The 20,880-nt window shown below is 41.2% G+C and overlaps 1 protein-coding gene across 1 annotated transcript in view; it reads right to left on the reverse strand.

Moving 5' to 3' along the window:
* Positions 1–20,880, reverse strand: part of MYO16 (myosin XVI) — a 350,065-nt gene that overhangs the window by 239,649 nt on the left and 89,536 nt on the right. The window contains exons 10-12 of the mRNA XM_064492981.1: positions 12,283–12,433; positions 6,889–6,999; positions 977–1,042 (exon numbers count right to left, since the gene is read on the reverse strand). Coding sequence (XP_064349051.1) covers positions 977–1,042; positions 6,889–6,999; positions 12,283–12,433 — 328 coding nt within the window. The remainder of the gene's footprint in view (positions 1–976; positions 1,043–6,888; positions 7,000–12,282; positions 12,434–20,880) is intronic.

Consider the following 20,880-nt stretch of genomic DNA (forward strand, 5'->3'; position numbering starts at 1 on the left):
GTCATTGCATGTGTATGTCACGTGTATACGGTGAGCACACAGAAGATGGGTGGAAGGATAACTTCGGGAGAGTGGTTGGCATTGTTTGTGCGAAGCAACAGGCTAAAGTGGAACCCAGTCTGTGTTGACAGCATGGAGTGTCCTTTAACCTCAGACACCGTGGAACTGAAACACACCTTTATTTCCTGTACCACCAGAAAATAGCATTACAGCTAAACTGGGACACGATGGCTTGGTATCACCTCTTTAAAGCTACATCCTGATCTCAGGCGTGTATGTGAAAAAAAAAAAGGCATTCTTTTCATTTAAATTTTTTAGAGATATGAGACATACATGGGTGGTAGACACACAACTGTCTATTGTACTTGACCTTTTTGTATTTCTAATTATTCCAGAAGGAAAAGTAACTATTTAACTACTTGACTGACAGTGGTGTCTGCATTATAATTCATAAAGCAGCTAGGACAGTTCAGCCCACCTTTATTTTCCTGCATGAAAAATTTCTGTTTTCTTTTTGTTTTGGTTTTGGTTTTGGTTTTGGTTTTGGAAAACTTGCACTAACACTATTTCACTTTTCCTCAAGTCCAACCTTGATCTAATTTTGACCAAACGCTTTTGAACTCAATCTGTTTTGTACAGTCCTACTGAGGATTTCATTAGATGCTATAAACAAAGTGAGACACAAGAGCCCCAGGGCATGCCTGGGTCTACACGTACGTGGGGTTCATCACACGGGCCTGCTCTGTGCCTTCAGACCCATGTGGGGTTACGGATTCTCCTTACACTAAAAGTTCCACTAGACGTTCGATGTGGTAATGAATCTTGAGTGTCTCAATGAAACTGTCTCATGATAATCAAACAAATGACCTTTCGGAGTTCCCTCTTCCTGTCCATCTTTTTCATGTGGGATACAAATAGGTATGTCTAGTGAGTGTGACTCTACATTATTAAATGATATTTTAAATTTTACACTCACCATGGTGGAATACATTGGAATCTCCTTGAATGGATTGACAAGCAGGAGGATGTCCCCAATAAAAGTCTGTTAAAAGGAAAGGAAATAAATAGTTCTTGAATCATACAAATTGCACCATTAGAGTTAAAAAGTATATAATTTAAAAATCACTGTGCAAAATATTGAGAATAAGTAAACAACACACTTTTAAAAGTTTGTAAGTAAATAGAAAAGTCGAACTCAAATAAAACTAAACTAAAAGGTAGGTTCCATTGCACACAACTGGTGAAATGCCTGGAATCGAAGAATTTCTTATCTTAAAGGGGCTTGGTGAGAAATGATTGAATAAAAACACACAAAATTTAAACATACACAAAATACAGTGGAGGAGTAAATGGGCTGAGTTCTATGTTGTTACTTAGTAATAATAAAATACAGACTTTAAGGTAAGAAGCAGACCAGTGACAAAAGGGGACATTTCATAACAATAAAATGATAAATCCTTCAGGAAGTTATAGCAATTGTAAATTTCTGAAAGCCTAAAATCTAGCATAAAATAGGTGAAGCAAAAAGAAACTATAAGGAGAAAACACGAATTCACAACGATAGTGGGGGATCTTAGCACCTTTTTCTTAGTAACTAACGGAACAAGCAGACAAAAATTTGAAATAAATAATTACCAGGTGGACTAATTGCCTTAAATACAACACTATTACCAAGAATGCACAACACAGGTTCCTTTAAACTGAATAGAGACCAGTTTCATTACATTTAAAGGATTGGAGTCACACAGAGCATCTTCTCTGATCACAGGAGAATTATGAGAGATATTAGTAATGGATAGCTAGAAGATCACCAAATACAACTTCCACACCTGCAAATAACCTATGAGCCAAAAAAAATAGAGAGCTCACAATGCAACTGAGAAAATTCTTTCGACTGCAACGTGCCATAACCTGTGAGATACTACTAAAGGTATATCTGGCATGAAAATGATTGCCTCAAGCGTGCGTGTTGGGAAGGAAGAGAGAAAGACAAAGTTCAGAGTGGCCCTCTCCAGGAGCTCCTCAAACTCCAGGGAATCACGCACAAAGAAATCTCCAGTGAAAGAACAGAAAATAATGGAATTGTAAGCAAAAGGCACGGGATGAAAAACAAGAGCCAAAAGGCAATCTTTTGAAAACTCTAACAAAATGGATAGAATCCTAACAAGATGGACGGAGGGACTGAGGGAGCAGAGGACCCGAGGGAGCGCACCAGCTACCGACACCAGAAGTACGACATCCCTGCAGACGCTGCTGGCGTGAAGGCAGGCGGAGAGGAGAGGAGGAGCCAGATCTTAGCCACCAGTTTGGATATTTAGATGCTGTGGCTAACAGGCCACCACCTTACCAAATAAATGCAATTAGACTTAGGATGCGTATCTAGTTTTGTTTTTCTGTAAAAGAAATTGAATCTATGTCTAAAAACCTTTCCGCAAAGAAAAGATCCCAACGTTGATGTACAAATAAACAAATGTTACACAAATTATACCAGAAAATGGCAGAACAGGGAGCATGATTCACTTCATTTTAAGAGGCCTGCATAAACTTGATGTTAAAAACCTAACTAGTTTATTGAAAAAGAAGAAAATCAAAGGCTGTTCTCTTTCTTTAAAATACGTGTAAAAATCCTAAGTAAGATAGTGACAAGTTTAATCCAGTGTTACATTCAACAGATAATCTATTTCAACAAATAGGCTTTATTCTAGTTAATTCTAGGTTGGCTTCATATTAGAAAATCAACTCTTAACAATTTTTAATATCAAGAAGTTTCATATTTGCAAATGTTAGTCACTATATATAAAAACAGATTTAAAAAAAACCTGTACAGCACAGTGAACTATATTCAATATCTTGCAATAACCTTTAATGAAAATGAATATATGTATGTATGCATGACTGGGACGTTGTGCTGTACACAAGAAAGTGACACATTGTAACTAATGCTGCTTCAATTTAAAAAAATGAAGAGACAAAAAAGAAAAGAAGTCAACATCAAAAGTTATACGATCATCTCAATAAATGCCGAAAAAAATTAATAACATTAAATTTCTACTCGTGATTAAAAATAATGATAACTTTAAAACTATTAATATAATGGACCCTCCTTTATCTAATAAAAAGTGATGACACCAGCATGACTCTGGCATGGCTACTGCTGACAACTCGCTTAATGATGAGACACTGAAAGCTCCTCCCTGGGACCAGAAATGGGACAGGAACGCCTGTCACTGCCACGCCCAGTCATCTTCTTCTAACAGTCTGATACCTTGGAATAATGCAAGAAGAAAAGTAAAGAATCTATCAAGATTTAAGAGAGAAACATGAAAGTCATCACCTGGAGACGACATAGCAGTGTGTGCGGTTATCAGGGAAACGTATGCTAATACCACAATGAGATGTCACGGCACAGTTGCCAGAATGGTTAGAATTTTTTTTCAAAATTAATAAAATAAATAATACTGGTAACACCAAGCGTTGGTCGGAATGTGGAAACCCACAGGTCCGTGCTGGGCACGTGGCCGCTCTGAAACGCTCTGTGGCTGCATCTGAGCAGAAACGTACTGTGCGATGCTGACCCAGCCCCAGGGGAGAGCCTCACAAAAAGACTTCTGTGGGCGACCCCACAGAGCTGCTGAATATGTGTGCCCCCTAAAGGCAAAACACGGTCTATAACAGCATTGTTCATAATAACCAAAAAGTGGAAACAACTCAGAGACTACTCAACTGTAAATACATAAAATGCGATATATTCATGCAGTAGCTCCCTGTACAGAAATAAAAATGGGTAACTGCTGCCTCAGACAACTGTGTGGAGGGTATGAGAAACGTAGTGACGCTGAAAGACGGCAGACACAAACAAGAATACACTGGTGATTCCTTTTACATCAAACTAAACAAACGTACGCACAGTTGTATGTGCCAGCATCCTTTGTAATGATGTGGGTAAACTGGGGAAGGAGCTTATGTTGCTTTTCTTTAGGAAGCTGCTGGTTACACAGGTGTGTTCACCAAATAAGAATTCATAAAGCAATACACTAATGAGCCATGTAGTCCTCTCTTTATATGTCATAATTCATCACGACATTCACTTAAAAGAAGAACTGGCCAGCATTTTACAGCCAAGTAAAGGAAGAAGGAAATAAAAGTGGAATAATTGCGCCAGAGGGAGACCGTATTAGTGAAACAGCTGAAAATTAGTCTTAAATTCCAGAGATGAGAAATAAAGATAGAAAGTAGTTTGAGGGAGAGCTGAGAAATCTGCTAATTAAGAAAGATCAGGAACTTTAAAATAAAAATACACTAAATTACATTTTTTTCATTGAGATATAATTTTTTTTTTTATTTTGGCCTAATTATTGAAGGAATTCAAGACTGTCTTTGAAAATACATTTTGTGATAAAAATAATTTATAAAAATAGTATTTGAATATTAATAATGATGTTTATTCTGTGCATTTCCTGGCAACAGAATGTCACATTACCTGCAGCTCATTTTCTGCCTGGTGGTTTGGGAAGTTCCCGCTTCTACAGCCTGTGGGAAACTTCCCCGTCTGATACCCACATGGAAGGCTATACACTCAGGTAAAAGAGCAACTCACGGATTGTTCTGAAAGACCGTTTTACATAACAAATCAGACTACAGGACTACAGAGCAAAGAGGTAAAAACCCTGTTAAACAATTAATCCAGCTGAAATGTGGCATCTTCACTCTGATGGCCCCGATGGCAGCAGCAGAGGTGGAATTCTGTCAATGTCCTGAAGGCAGCGCTGATGAGGTTTGCAGGAGAATTATGCGTGGGATATGGAAGGAAAACAGGCATCAACACTCTTACAGTCCCCTTGGCCTGAAAGCTGAAGGCGGGTCGCCACTGAGAAGGGAGGGGCATGCTGGGAGGGGCCTGTCGACATCAGACAATCAAATTTGACTATTTTAATGCTGAAACATCGCCTAAACCAGTGGTTTTGATTTGCGGGGAAGGGACACTTTTATTTCCAATTCATCATGGTCTAATACTTTTGCAAAACAATAAAAATGAATTCTTGGAAAAATGAAATTGGAAAAGACAAAGACATACACAGCTTGACTCATGTGATTCAACAGACAGAAATTAAGCCATCAAATCGCTTTAAGAGTCTAAACGCTCACTCTCACTGCAGATGGGTAATAAAAATTCTGCATTATCCAACGGTCCACAGGATACTCCGTGGGAATCACTTATAATTCAATCAATGATGTTTAAATTGCTTGCCTATCCATTAAAGGCGAATTCAAATACCATAACTTGGAGAACTCATTACAAAATTGATCTAGGTGAGTTAGCTCTTCAATATTTCAGGTCCACAGAGAAGGCAATCATGCCTCACACAGTGACAAATTTACACTGTTTAAAGGAAAACCACGGGCCCAAAATAGAGTCACGTGCACTGGGCCATGCCATCAACAGGGACGTAACACCTGACCTAACTGAGGCTCTCAGCTCCCCCAGAAATGTGGTCTTGACCGGTCAGTCTGCAATCTTCTGATCAGTGCCAGTGAGGTAACCTGTCACGTGGGCCCTCTCCATCCGCCGTAGGGAGCTTACCTAAGCTGAAAACAACCTTTTTTGGTTCATGACTCCCTTGTCTTGCCTTTAAAAACCTTCCCCTTCTGTAGCCCTTTGGAGCCCCCTCTACCAGCTGGATGGGGTGCTACCCAATGCATAAATCATTTAATTCACTCAATGGATGGTGGCCCCTGGGCTGCAGAGCAGTAGATTAAATCATGTTTGGGAGTAAAGCCCCTTGAAAAGCATGAAGGAAATAAAGGAACACAAATAATGCAAGCAGTGGTCTTCTGATAATGTAAATAAGAATCTAAAAAGAAGAATCATCAACACAACGCTGGGAGAGAAAATGGAACAAAAATAACACACAAGTAGCAGGGCAGTAACAGAGCCCAGAGTAATCAGGTTTCACCACTTTATGCCGATGACTCAATTCCATTAATTCTGACAGAAGTATTTAATTTTAAGTGTATTTACCGTGGCAGGCAATTTATCCAAGCATTAAGATGCCGCATTGAATTTTCATAGGTTAATCAGCACCTGACAATTTATTACTTGTAAAGAAATCTCAGACCTCACATTTACATGAAAATTACTTAATCAATTTCTCAGTAGAGTAGGAAAAAAGGGAGTTATCAAAAAGGGCTAGCAGGCATGTGCATAATCAGACTTCTCTATAGACACCCTGATTGAATTGCTCTGAGTTTCACAAAGTCAGTGAGACAGAGATAGAGAGTGAAGAGAGTTTGAGATTGCGTGGTGCCTAAATTGATACACATATTGAAAGAAATAACACATATAAACCAGAATTGAACCACAGCAAGTCAATTCTCCATGCTGTTTGTCATCTGAGTCATGTATTTGTATCCTATTGTCAGAGATGTGTGTATAAATTATTTACTTTACAGACAAAGACATTTCCTGATAATTTCTTTTTCATGCAAACAGAAAGGCAGTCCTCCGCATATGCTTAGCTTTTCCTCCTTAACTTCTGTCTCTGGATCTAGGAGGCTGAGTTAAAGCAGGTGAAACAAGCATTTTTATAAGTGATTTGCAGATCCTGACGATTCTAGCAAGGTCTTCTTCCCCAGCAAACATGGCAACAGGAACGTTGTCCGCCCTTGGGGTATTAACCTTCCCTTAGCATCTCCGAAATTTGGATCTTTGCTGAAATTGCTTTATAAGTGAATCAGAAGAAATGACCCAAACTCTGCGAAATCCACCTGACGCTGCCAGCATGACCGGAAGTAACACTGAGCCCTTTCTTTGTAATATTCGCAGCACTGAAGGGTGAAATTATTCAGCAAGACAAAAGCAGTGCAATAGGCAATTTCCAGGGCACTTACGTAGATCTGATTGTTCCCAAAGCGCTTCTGAATTTCATAAAGCAGGCTGCCGTCTGTGAGCTCGCTGAGCGTTGCCAGGTCATCATTTGGAGCCGGAGGCATCAGCTTGATCTGGGAGGGAAAACAGGTAAAATCAATTCTAATTGCTTTCCAACCAACTTTCTTCACAGTTGGGAGTTCCATTTTCAATTACATGTCAAAAGTTTAAAGACCACAGGAGTTTGAAACTGTTATTAAAAGATGGAATGGTTCACTTACGAGGAACAAAAAAATTCAACAGCCACAGAGAAGTGTGTTCAGATGAGACTCTGTTGTGTACCCGCAAGCGTTCGCACACCCTCACACAAGCACCAACACACACCCCTCGTGTGGCCCTGTTTCTCCAAGTCATAAATTCTGAAATCAGAGCATTGGCTCTTCCTAGTCCTGACCTGGAATTTAGACAGTTCTGAACTGTGCTGAGTCCTTTGTAAGACCAGCTGTTGGGAAGCTCACGTTTGCAGTGTTTCCAAAGCTAAAGGCAGACACCCACCACCAATACTGGCATGAGAAGGAAGCGCTGTGTCTAGACTTCAGTTTCTGCGTAGTTTTTGCGTGGAGGCGGGGGCTGGATTTTAAAAGGAGACTCTAGACTCTTTCCTTGTGATTTTTATTCTGCTCTACATGACTCTTAAGGTGGCTGGAGATGAAGATAATTCTGTCATAAAGAAAAAAACTGCTCTCCAACTCAATTTAATACTGAGTGGCAGAGTTGAAAAACTGGACAATATTTCAAATAAAAAAAATGATGAGTTTACATGTTTTAATTAGATGAAAATCGATTAGTCACGAGTCAGAAATGGGCAATGTTTGGTTTTATATACATAGACAACCATCTGTAGCAAGTTAGTGCACACATCTAACTCCCACAGCAAAGGAGAAGACCATGAGCAGGATTTGTTTCCTTCAGGAGTAACGGTCCACGTTAAGAGAATCAAATTCCTCTTTAACCGCAACTCTGGTGAGCTCAATGCAAGCTTCTGCGTGCACATTTTTTTTAAAGCATGTCTAGCACAACCAGAAGTTCCACACGTGTTCCAACAGGCCTGAAGGGCTGTGGGAGCATCTCCTTGGAATTCTTGCGGGTTTTTCCTCTACAGTCACAGCTGTTGCATGGGTCACAGAGAGAAAGAGACTGACAGTAAAAATGTGACGACTCCCCAGCCTGCGTGTAGGAACGAGATGTGAAGACACAGTGTCAGAGGAGATCAAGGGAAGAATTCCATCTAGTTATCATGTCAAGACTCCAAAACGATCAGGAATGACACTTTGATCACCAGTCTTAACAAGGCTTCCCAAGGGACACATTCTTAGGAAGATGCCGAAAGCATTGTGACAGCTAATAGCAAGCAGAAAAAGAAATAAAAATATGTCTGTGAGTATTTTTATGTTAGAGTTGCGGGCTCCGCAGTGTGTATGGCCAGTGTCTCCCAGACATTTATGACAGTCAAAATGGAGACAGGATACATGTGTAAAAAAATTACCATCTCCTCTAGGACTGATCATTACGGCTCTGGAGAAAGACAAATCTCCATATACACATACACATTTCTACGTATATATTTATTTCCAAACACAGAGATCTAGAACACAAAACAGACGTAATTCAGGATAGAAAAGCAGAGAGCAATTAGAAGAAACATTCTGAGAAATGTTTCAAGATCCAAAGGGAATTTACATTCTGGAAATACTCTGAAGTCCCTGGTTCCTTGTCGCCACTTGTCAACACTGCTTTGAGGGCTGTCAGATTGACTGTGTGGTTCTGTTTTGTTTGTGGTTTCTCTCTCTGGGACATTAGCAGTACATGTCCAGAAACTAGGAATTCTGTGGGCAAGAAAGTCTGACAAGTGGGCTGAGAGGAGGAAGACCCTGGGAAGAGGCTGTCGAGGAGGCAAGAGCCAGGCCTGCGTGAATGAAGAGGAAAGGAAATTAGACAAACAAGAGACGACGGGGACGGGGCTAACCGGGAAAGGGGCGATGAGCTGACAGACCACTACGCTTCCCAAAGCAGAAGCCCACCCCCGTGCCTGGACAGCATGATTGTCCTCACCTGCTTCTTATTTGGTTAGATGGTGCTTACCTAGCGCAGTTTATCAGGTCCTTGGCTTGGCTGCAGTTACACTTTTTTGAACCTGGATACTGGTACCTCCGTGGACTACAGCTACAGAAAGAGAACCGTCACCGATACTCAAAACCCCTGTACTGCACGCGCAGCCACGAAACACAAACTTGTCTCCTGTGTCCAGAGCTGCCACAGGTCAGCAGGGCTCTGGAAAACGAACCAAGAGCTTGCTGGGGTGGCCCCCAAAGAGCACTGGACACCGAGCGAAAGAATATTTCGTGATGCTAGGTGGTATGCTTAACTGTCTCGAGTTTACGTGTGGTCAGCTTAAACACTCGGTCTGAAACCTGAGTGTCAGGTAGGTAGTGAAGGTAGTAACTTGCTCACAGAGATACTCTGAGGATGAAGGTAACATGAAGGAAAGTATTTGTAAGCTTTGAAAGTATTATTTTGTATTATTATAATTTTTAAAATAATCTACACTTACACTGAGTAAAAGAAAACCCAGTCACTGTGTTGACAGCAATGACGTGAATTAAGAGCTGATAAGTTAGCGAGGAGGGGACTCAACCACTCTGGCAGAACAGTCAGTCTCTACGGACAGCAATGGAGACAGTCCGTGTCTCTGACGAGCTCCTGGCTTGCTCGTGGCAGCTGTGCGGTCACCTGGTAGCCTTAGCTCTCGGCATCTTCGTGACAACCCGATGAGGTCGGCACTGGGTCCCCATCTCACAGCCGGGGCCCAGGGAGGCGAGGAAGCTCGGCGTCGGGGCGCCCCGGGGCAGACCTGACAGGGCACAGCTGTGAGACTCCCAGGAAAGCACGGCTTCACTACATGGAATCAAAATTTGCCCTGAGTCACAAGCTGGAACCAAATTTAAATAAATATATTGTGAAAGGAAAGGGGAGAGGGAGGAAGGGAGAGAGAAAAGAAGTTAGCAGATGAGAGAGAGAATGGAAGACGATGGGGCAGGGGAGGGCGTGGGCGGACAGGACAGCCACAGAGCGAGAAGGAAGAGCGTCCCGCACGTTTTTAAGCCACTTAAGAAAAGTTCTACCTTCTCAGAGATATTATAAAGCGAATGTGAATTCAGATGATTATCAGAACCCAAAAAAAGTTTAAATCATCTTGAATATTAATTTATATAGTTACCATTTGATAAGATCTACATTTTCTAAAAATCTGGAGGGAGAGATGCTGCGGGTTTTGTTTCCACTTAAATTCTACGCAGTGTGGTTCTCTTTAATGTGTTAATCAGACCTTTATCGTTTTGACAACCCTTTTCTAAAGTCCTCCTCTGAAGCATGAGTGAGGAATCCAGTTGGTGGACAGTCCTGGTGAGAATCCTTGCATCTGACGACCAAGAATGAAGGACCGCGCAATGCGTACAGTGGGGGATGCGGGTAAATGTTACCCCATCACATTCGCACACAAACCCTGAACAGTCGCCCCTCCCTGTTTAACACCAGAGCGACAGGCCATGATTACAGCTGCCTTCATTGTCTAGGACACAACGGTAAAGAGCTCACTTTAACAACCGAAAAGTCACCCTGTAAGGATTACAGTCGACATTATGCTGGGAATGGCCTCTCATTTTTAAAAAAATATTCTATTTTTTTAGAGCTGTTTTAGATTCACAGCGAAATTGAGAGGAAGGTACAGAAATTTCCCAGCGACCTGTGGTCCCGCTCAGCCTTCCCCAGGGTCAACACCCCCCCCAGAATGGTACACTTGTTACAGTCAAGGATCCTACACTGACGCATCAGCACCCAAAGCCCACAGTTTACACCGGGGTCACTCTCGGTGCTGTCCATTCTGTGGATTCGGACAGATGTACAGCACCGTGTGTCTGCCCCTGTAGTGCCACACAGGGTTCACTGCCCTAAAAACTCTGCTCCACAAATTCCTCCCCCCACCCCAACCCCTGGCAACCTCTAATCTTCTGACTGTCTCCATAGTTTTGCCTCTCCCAGAGCGTCCAACAGCAGAATCATACAGCATGCAGCCTTTTCAGATTGGCCCCTTTCCCTTGGTCATGTGTATTTAAGGCTACAGAAAGCTCATAGGACACTTAAAAAAAGTTAAGAAAAAGCTTTGCCTTGAATTTTACCTGACACTCCATCTGCCTACTGCTGCGGACTGACCTGCGCCCACACCAAAGTCCTGAGGCCCTGAGGTGAGAGCTGAGGCTCTCACCAACATGGGACACTATTTGGAGATGGAGCTTTTAGGAGGTTACAAGGTTAACTGAGGTTATGAGGGTGGGGCCCTGATCCCATAGGATTAGTGTCCTCATGAGAGACACCAGGTTGTTTTCTCTCTCTCTCTACCACATGAGGACACAGGGAGAAAACAGACGCCTGCAAGCCAGGAAGAAGGCCTTCACCAGAGACCCAATCAGCCAGCACCCTGGCCTTGGACGGCCAGTCTCGGGAACTGTGAGGAAAGAATCTGTGCTCTTTAACCCGCCCAGTTTGTGGTTTTTGTTAAGGCCGCCCTATCTGATAGGTGCGCCTACTAAAACTGAAAGGTGTTTCAAGATTACAGACATGATTTGTTATTTTTAAATAACAAAAATTAATAAAATTAAAAAACTTTGAAAGGAGGATCTTTAGGAAATGGAGCTAAATTGTCTTTAAAATATTCAAACTTAGATACAGTGAAACAAAATATTTTCAAGGATTACTCTGACACATAAAATTATTCTGCTTTATAAATTTATAAAGTTTATAAAACATGAAACATGTAGAAGTCACTTATTTCTATGGCAATGATAACAACAAATGTATTACTGTCTACAACCCCAAGCTCCTCAATGTGATCTCCCATCATTTGCACACTGGGGCACACACACACACACACACACATACTCACTACACCACCATTGCTGCTTTTACGGATAAGTGATTGGTTTGTCTTTCTCCTTGTTATGTCAAGTAGTTGCTATTTGTAAGAAACAAAAAACACAGTCTACATCATAATCACAATGATGACTAATGACAGAACAGGAAATATTCAGGAATTAACATACTGGCTGAACTTGCATTCCTGGTACATAAATCAAGACTGTAACATTCAAATCCTTGGAAAACACGATAGCGGTTATGTTTGTTAATGGTCCTTACAACACCATGACAATTTATATATGGGAATTTTAAACCAAATATTAACATTTGCATTCATTAATTTTTCTTTGAATGGAAATTAGTAGGTATTTGTCTCTGAGAAGCTGGGCTTCCAAGCATGATGTAACAAAACAGAACTAGCACATGTGCCATGCGGGCGTGACTACCTGCTCGGGTTTGATGGGGCCATTCACGGTGGCATTTTCCGGAGTGCTGTCCTGAGACTGTCGCTTGCATAGACCTTTTGCTGCATCTTTGAACATAATGTCTTTTTCCAACAAACTGTCTTGCTTGGCAATTGGCAACACCAGGGGCCTGCTACAGGAAAACAATTAATACTACAGTTAGTCTTCCAACCTTGGTAATCAAAAATTACTACACCTGAGCAGTGCGGTTATTGGAAGTTATTTGATTGGGATAAGAAAGAGTCTGGACACTGCAGAGAAAAAAAAATCGGTGGGAAATCTGCAAACTTTCCTATTAGCTCTTGGTTTCATTTCGCCTTTACAAGAAACATGTGCTCATTTCAACTTGAGAAGAAAATGTTTGAGTGTTTATATGATTTAACAGACAAATCAAACAGCAATTTAGATGCTAAGGTTGAAACGCAAGACTGAACTAAGCAAAGTATTTAAGTGCGAAAATGAATTGCAAATTAATGAAGGCAAAATTCTACAATTAATTAAAATATTATTCATGTAGGATTTAAAATACATTATAGAATCATAGGCAGTAGAGTTTGTAATGAAATGATAAAAAAAGAACGACATGCTTAAGGACTGCAGTTACAAACAATAAGTTCTATTACTTCTTTACAGCTCAAAGCAAAAATAAATAAAACCTACTCAATTTTTTGTTCTACCATAAACACTGCTGCCGAAAGAGAGCCGAATTCTTAAAACATAAGCACGATCTAAATGTTTAATTTGTATTCTAACACTTCAGTAGAATGTTTTAAATGTACTTCCCAAAATGTTATCATAAAGCATAAATACACACACATTTAATCAACAGCAATATATATAAACAGAATTATTTCATGTATTTTACAATAGTAGTTGTGATTCTAATTGAAGCTTAATGCATTTTGTTGGTTTTTATTTTTTTATGGAGGTATTTACAAATAGTAAAATCCACTCTGCAGATGTGTAGTTCAATGAGTTTTGTCTCTCTCTATATATAGATATACACACACTTATATATAGTTGGTTAAACACACACACACACACACACATATATATACACACATTTGTGAAACCCACCTAACCAGCAACACATAGAACTTTCATCACTTCCAAACAGCTCTTTGTGCCTGCCCTTTGCAGTCGGTTATCTCCCCCAACCCCCTGCCTCTTGTAACCACGGCTAATTATTTCTTTCAGTAGTTTTGCTTTCTCTAAAAGGTCATATGAAGGAAATTACAGAGCACATGGTCTTGTGTGCCTGGCTTCACTGACGTAACATGTTTTAGAGACTCATTCATGCTGCTTCATATATTAACAGTTTGTCATTTTTTATCGCTGAGAGGCAGTCTCCTGTAGGACATCCCACACTTTGGCTACCCTTTCACCAAATATTTCTGCTTGTCCAGTTTTTGTCATCTGTGAAAGGAGCTTCCACATATATTCATGCACAGGCGTTTGTGCTGACATGTGCTCTCATTTCTCTCGGCTGAGTACCAAGGAGACTCCAAACTGTTTCCAAAGTGGGGGAACCACTGGTGCTTCCCGCAGCCATGGGCTGGGGTTCCACTTGCTTCACATCCTTGTCTGTTTTGTTAATCCATTCAAGTGGGTGTGTTGGTGGCACCTCCCTGTGGTTTTTATTTGCATTTCAATGTGCTTATTTGACATACAAATCCCTTTTTCTGTACAGTGTACATGCAAATCTGTTTTTTAATTGGATTCCTTGATGTCAGATTATTGAGTTTACAGATTCTGGATTCGTGTCCTTTATCAGATACACACGTGGCAAGTATTTTTCTCCCAGTCTGTGTCTTGTGTTTTCATTTTTTTCATTTTTTTAAACAGTGTGTTTCAAGAAATATTTTTTCCCTTATGATTTGTGTCTTATCTGAAACTTCTTTCCTGAACTCAAGGTCAACAAGGTTTCCACTAGGCTTTATTCCAAAAATTTTATGGCTTTATGCTTTACACAGGTCTATGATCCATCATGCATGGCTTTTTGTATATGGTGCTGTATTTAAGTTGAGATTCATTATTTTTTCATATGGCTGTCCAAATGTTCCAGCATCAGTTTTGAAAAGAACATCTCTCCCCATCCAATTACCTGGACATCTTTGTTAAAAACCAATTGGCCATATACATGCAGGTTTATTTTGGGATATTCCATTGTGTTCCACTGATACAACAGTCTATTCTTACACCAACGTTCATTGTGTTGATTAACGTACTTTCACAGTAAGGCTTGAAATCAGGCAATATGAGTCATCCAACTTTGTTTTCATCTTCAAATTATTTTGGCTATTTGAGGTTTAGCATTTTCGTATAAATCTTAGAATCTTTTTGTCAATTTTTATAAAAATTGTTGGAACTTTGATCAGCATTGTGTCCAAATGATAAATCAATTTGTGAAGAATTAACCTATTAACAGGGTCAAGGGGGAGGGCATAGCTCAGTGGTAGAGCACATGCCTTGCATGTAAGGGGTCCTGGGTTCAATCCCCGGTACCTCCATTAAATAAATAAATCAATAAACCTAATTACCTCCTCCCCCAAACAAAAACAGAAACAAAAATTAAAAAACAAAACAATGTCAAATTTTGTCATCCCTAAGCACAGTATATTTCTCTATTATTTTGACCTTCATTAATTTCTCTCATCAGTATTTTGCACTGTCAGCATTAAAATCTTGCAAATAATTTGATGTATTCTGATGTACTGCATGCCTTATGCCATCACTGATGGATTTGTATTTCAGTTTCCAGCTGTGGATTACCGAAACACAAGCGGTTGTTTCAGGTTCACCCTGACGGGGAGGGAGGGAGCGATGCGAAGGCTCGTGTTCCGCAGCCGGCCTCCGCGTCGTGTGCCCCGGCCGTGCCCCAGCGCAGGAGCGCGCGGACCAAGGGAGGCCGAGGGGACAGGCCCGAGGCCCAGGCAGGAACAGCTGGAGCGCACGTGGTCGGCCACTGCGACTCCCTCTGAGCTCTGCGCGACGGTTTTCGGCGTTTCCGTCCCTGACGATGTTCTCCGCAGGCCACGGGGCAGGGGGACACATGAAAAAGGGGCGGCGTGGTGCCGAACGGCGGCGCCAGCGCACAGGAAGGCTACGGGGCCTGGCGGCCGGCTCTGCCGCCTGGGCGGCTACGTAACCGCCCTGCAAAAGGAACGTAGACGAGGCCGGGAGGGGGGGCGCCGACACGGCGCGGCACGAGGCCCGGGTGATAGGCGCGCAGGAGGAGGAGCCGCCGTTTCTGAATCTGTGCCACTTACCAGCTAGCAGGGGAGCCTAGCCCCACGTATGGCGGGTGCGGAAGACAGGAGGGTCCCAGATAACAGACGGGGGCATGCTGCTCACGGACAACACTCTGTGTTGACACGGGTTTGACTTGTACCCGCGTCCCACGGGGGTAGGAGGGGGCAGCATGGGTGGACCTCAGTGGACCCCTACAGGTGCACCGTGCTGTGCTGTGGGAGAGAAACCCGGCCACGAGTCCAGAAGCCCGATCAAGCCGCAGCGTTGGACCCAGTAGCTGATAAGCCAGTGCCCCTCCGAGGGGACCAGCGCTGTGGTCTCCTCCAGCTGCTAAGTTGCCTGCATGACTAACTCCACAGGCCTTGCAGTCTGACCAACTGAGCAGGAATGCAGAAGATGCCCAGGGCCCATGGGAGGGAGTGGGGCCCCTCCCAATGGCATAGTTATTCATTTAAAGAATTCACTGTGTAAAGAAAATGCGTAAGCACTTTTCATGTCCAGATCTGCCTGAATACCGTCAAGGGAAAGGTATTCACAGCCTTCAGAGAGGCCTTACTTCTTCCATGAGTGACTCTGGAACAAGGTCGGTCTGCTTTTCCTTGTATCCATCGTGCCTAGAGCTCCAAGAACATGCCCTCGGCCTCTCTGACCTGAGAGCCCTTCAGATACTTGAAGACAACTGTGGTTCCCTGATACTTCCTACAATTTGAGTGAAACACTTGCAAAATATTTTCGTAGTTACGTGGCACTGAATGTGTGGCAGTCTCTGGCCCAAGCTCTGCCGCACACACGTGAGCTCTTTGACAACGTGGTAGGCTAGTTACACACCGCTTTTATGCCCATTCTATAGATGAGCAAACTGAGGGCCAGAGAGACCAACTCGTCCTGGACGCACAGTGAGCTGGGGTCTGAGCCCCAGAGGCTGTGTTGTCCTCACTGGGTCACGCTGCCTACACTAAAGCCCCACCCTCACCCTGTTGAAATATTGCGTTACTTGTCTTCTTTGCATCTATCATCTCCTTTCTCTGCATTGTAAGAAAATTCTAAGAAACAAACAGAAAAAATTAAAGAGAGGTTTTGCATATACTGAATCTTTTGACTATAATGCAACTAATAAAGCAATAGTTAGATTGGTCAAGGTAGAAATCAGAAAAATAGCTTATGAAATAAGTAAAATCATCAGTTATAAAGAATTTCTAAGAAGAATAAATGGTAAGTTTATTAAAATGGCTGAAATCCTCCTTTCATGTCTCAAATCTAATAGCAGGTTCCTTTAAAGCTACACTTGCAAAGAAGATGGGTCCAGGAATACAGTGACCTCATTCAAAGTCAGTTTTTACCCCAATTTGGCTATTACCTGACCTTCTAAGACTTTCAAAATCTCTGGGCCACACCTCCACCTTTGCCAAATGTAGAAATTAGACTAAGTAATATCTAAATGTATTTCAAGTCCTACAGTTCCATGATGCTAGCACACAATCTCTTTTTGTATACTTTTTTCATCTGTATTTAAAAAAAAATCATTTACACACTTAATAATATCATAGGTCATACACTCTAGGACCTACTGCTAACAATAAATAACTGCACGTAGCTAGTTACAAATACTCTCATTCATATAAGAAACAATGACTCTAAATAACTCAGTTGGATTGAATGGCAACATGTTAGTCACACAGATTTTTTCTCTAAGAAAATGAAAATCATGCACCTAGGCTGATGGCATGTATTAATGTTTTAAATATCTATAGAACAATTTTCCTTCAGGTTTCTATTTTACTTTTTAAATTAAACATTTTATCTGTAACCACTGTAATTAACAATAGCATTCATATAACTTAATTCTATATATTTAATTTTTTACTGATTATCCATTTGTAGAATATAAACATGTATTAAAATGCTATTTTTCTAAAAAAAGGAATGAGCAAAGTAATCACTGGTATTTGAATATTCATTACATATTTATGCATTCTGGCAAAATATTTATGGTATAAAATTAATTTTTCAAAAATAAGTTCCAATTAGCTGTGGAGAATAAGAATTCAGCTAATAAACAAGAAGAAACATATAAAGGAAGAGAAGACCTATGCCACATTAATAGTAGTTTCATCAAAAAGGTGCACTAATGACAAAGATGCAGGTAATATTCCCCTCAACTCAGCTCAACTTTAGACAGGCTTCTCTCCTGCTCGAGAACCCTGACCTCTCCTTAGAGAACTTACAGCTGTAAAATGCTTTCTCCTCCCCTTTGAGCTGTTAGCCCCTCCCAGTCTTGCAGCCCAGGATGTCTTTCTCAAGGACCTGAGAGCCATCCTTTGGAAATGTCATCATCATGGCTGACAGCGCCCGTCTCCCGTCCCCGTGGGGGTGGGGGTCTAACCCCCACAGCACCAGTGCGCAAAGTGGATGCCTCATCGGCCTGACCAACCTCCGGACAACTTCCCCCAGCACTGGTCCTCTGAGTCCGGGACCAGCGAGCTCTCTGGCCTTTAGCTTCTGGGAGCTCAGCTCAATCTCTCTCTGTTCCTGCAATACTCTTGGAAAAATTCTTTCTTGTTTCTTTAACTTTTCTGGTGCAGTTTTTCTTTGACACTAATGAGACTTTTTTTTTTCAATGGTTCTACATGTTATTCTGCACTTCCCAAATTTTCTTCAATGAAAACATCTGCTGATTATTAAAAATAGAAAGTTTTAGGGCTAGGCATTTATCAGTGAGAAAGGAAAAACAAGATTAAATAGTATATTTTTCTAAAAGAAGGCTTTCGGTAAGGCAGACCCCATAAACATAAGGCAAACGAAAGAGCTGCCATCCACGTGTAGTCTGCATGCACGCAGGAGTGGGGACGGCAGCCTGCCCGCGGAAGACGTTAGGTCAGCAGACAGCCAATTTCTGAACTCTACTGGATTTATTCAAGACTTACTTATTTCTGTAAACATAAAAAGCATCTCATGCAGAGCGAATGTGCCTGTGGAACTGGGATTTTATTTCTGAAAATGGAAACAGAAACATAATAAAACTAACGAAGATGACAATTATTGCCCATTATAACTAAAGCAATTTTAGAAAACTAAAGAGAAAAAATAAAATTGACTACATGGTGACATATTGGGCCAACAAGGAAAACAAACCTAACAGAGACAAAGGGGAGGAAATGGCATATGTGACCCAGTTATTTTGGTGGTTAAAGTAAATGGACCAGATAGCCAGCTCTCAATTTTGCTCCAGGAAACAGAGCTACATGAGTTATTTATTATAGGGAACGGGGGTTTTTCTGCATCAATAAAATAAAATACTGATCCGAAGATTAATGATGAATGAAACAGTTCCTAGAGTTTTGAATTAATTGTGATCTTTGGCCTCCAAAAATGACTTCAATTTTTGTAAGAGAAAAAAGCTTACAATTTAAAAAAATGTTTTGGTAAAATATTACTTGTGTCCAAAACACAAATAAAAACATTGTTGTCACTTGTGGTTGGATTGGAAATTATATTGTTTAAGATATCTCATATTCATCTTAGGAATTCTCAACAGATATCTGCAAAGAGTTTCTTTTTTTAAATCTCTAAATTAAAATAAGTTAAATCCAGAAGCTCCATGCATGGATGAAGGGAGTTTCTGACTATGTCAAGAGTTACATTTGCTAGAATTGACTCATTAGCATATGTTTATTTTGCTGAATAGGTGTTCAATGAACAATATTTACATGATACAACATTTCATTCATTTAAATCAAAGAGATGTTTAATAATCTACTGCATTTTCTAGACATTTTTTGTAAGTTAATTTGGTAAAACTTTATCAGAGCAAGCCCGGAACACACACACACACACACACACACACACACACACACACACGCAGTTTATAATATAAAAGAAGAAAATATTGAATGTATATGGTGGATGGAATCAACCTCCTTGAAAGGAACAGTTTCAAATACAGGGAAAAAATTAAATATCAATGCCTACCTTCCCCTCACCTCCCCACTAAGTGAGTCCAGTTCTCAGCCAACACTGGAAGGCCAACTGGTTACCCAACAGTATCTGAGGGACAGACAGTGTGGATCGTTTAAATCGGAAACCAGATTAAACAATTATCAGCGTCTCATCATGTCCCCAGATTCCGACATTTCCTTCTGTCCTCTGCGAGACTATAGAATCCCTTCCTAAGTTAAATTCTTCGGGAATTGATCGACCGCTTCAGCAAGATTTTATGGCTACATTCTTCAGATTCTTAACAATGTAGTCATAATATCTGATTAGTAGACAGGCTGGATTTCTCATAGAATTTATTACTAAAAGAAAGAATTTTGTTTATATCAAGTGAGGTTTAAATGCCAAAGTCCTTTATAATCTAAAGAACAATACGAAACTATGAATTAGCAGAGCTGAAACAACTGTCCATTTAATTACTTTCTTTAAAGTATTCATGTGAAATGAAACAACACAAAAAATTTTATCCCAGAGTTCCCTCCATAGGTAGAATATAAATTGGTAATTAGGACACTTCTAAGCTGAAAGAGGGCTGTATTAATAACTACGCTAGGTAAGTCGGCATCATTAACTAGAACTGGACCAACGCAGGACATGCAGCCACTCTAGTTACAGGAAACTTCTGAAAGTGATGGACTGAAAAGTTGTTAAGGTCATAAAAAGCCACAGGGGACATTAAGACACCCTGGAGAGCGTCAGAGTATTACCATTATCACAACTTTTCTTAGTGGGGCATGCGGCCCCAACTGCAACACCCCAAAGGCGAACTAGCTTCCAGGCGGTCCTGCCGTGGGCTGCACTGATCAGAAACTAAGGGTAGTGTCCTGAAACGAAGGGTTATTTTTCTCATAAGAAGAAAGCCAGAAACATACAGCCCAGGGATGCTGGCCACCTTGAAGACATCGTCTAGGACTCAGGTTAGTTGTAGCTTCCTGTTCTGCATTCTTAGCAAGTGGCTCTCACTCTTTGGTTGCAAGAACACTTGGCATCTCCAGGTAACACCTTTGTGTCCCAGGCAAGAAGGGAACAAAAGGGCAGAAAACAACAAGGCTGTCCAGAAAAATCTGTCCCTTGAAACAGGAGAACAACAGTTTTCCTAGAAGCTCTACCCATTAGACTCACTAGATTCAGTAACCAAAGTGCAACACTTGGGACTCATTAGTACACGTCAAGGGGAAGCTGGGTAACACGTGGGCGGCTGGCTTGGAGCCACACCAAGAAGTGTGTGAGCCGACTTTCTAAGGAAAGTGGAACAAGCTATGCTGAGGGCTTTGTTTCGCTGAATTGGCCCCAAGTAACACAGGAATTTTTCTGGGTGGGGGGCCCGGAGTAACC

This window comes from Camelus dromedarius, chromosome 13, assembly GCF_036321535.1.
Source record: "Camelus dromedarius isolate mCamDro1 chromosome 13, mCamDro1.pat, whole genome shotgun sequence".
Taxonomy (NCBI): domain Eukaryota; kingdom Metazoa; phylum Chordata; class Mammalia; order Artiodactyla; family Camelidae; genus Camelus; species Camelus dromedarius.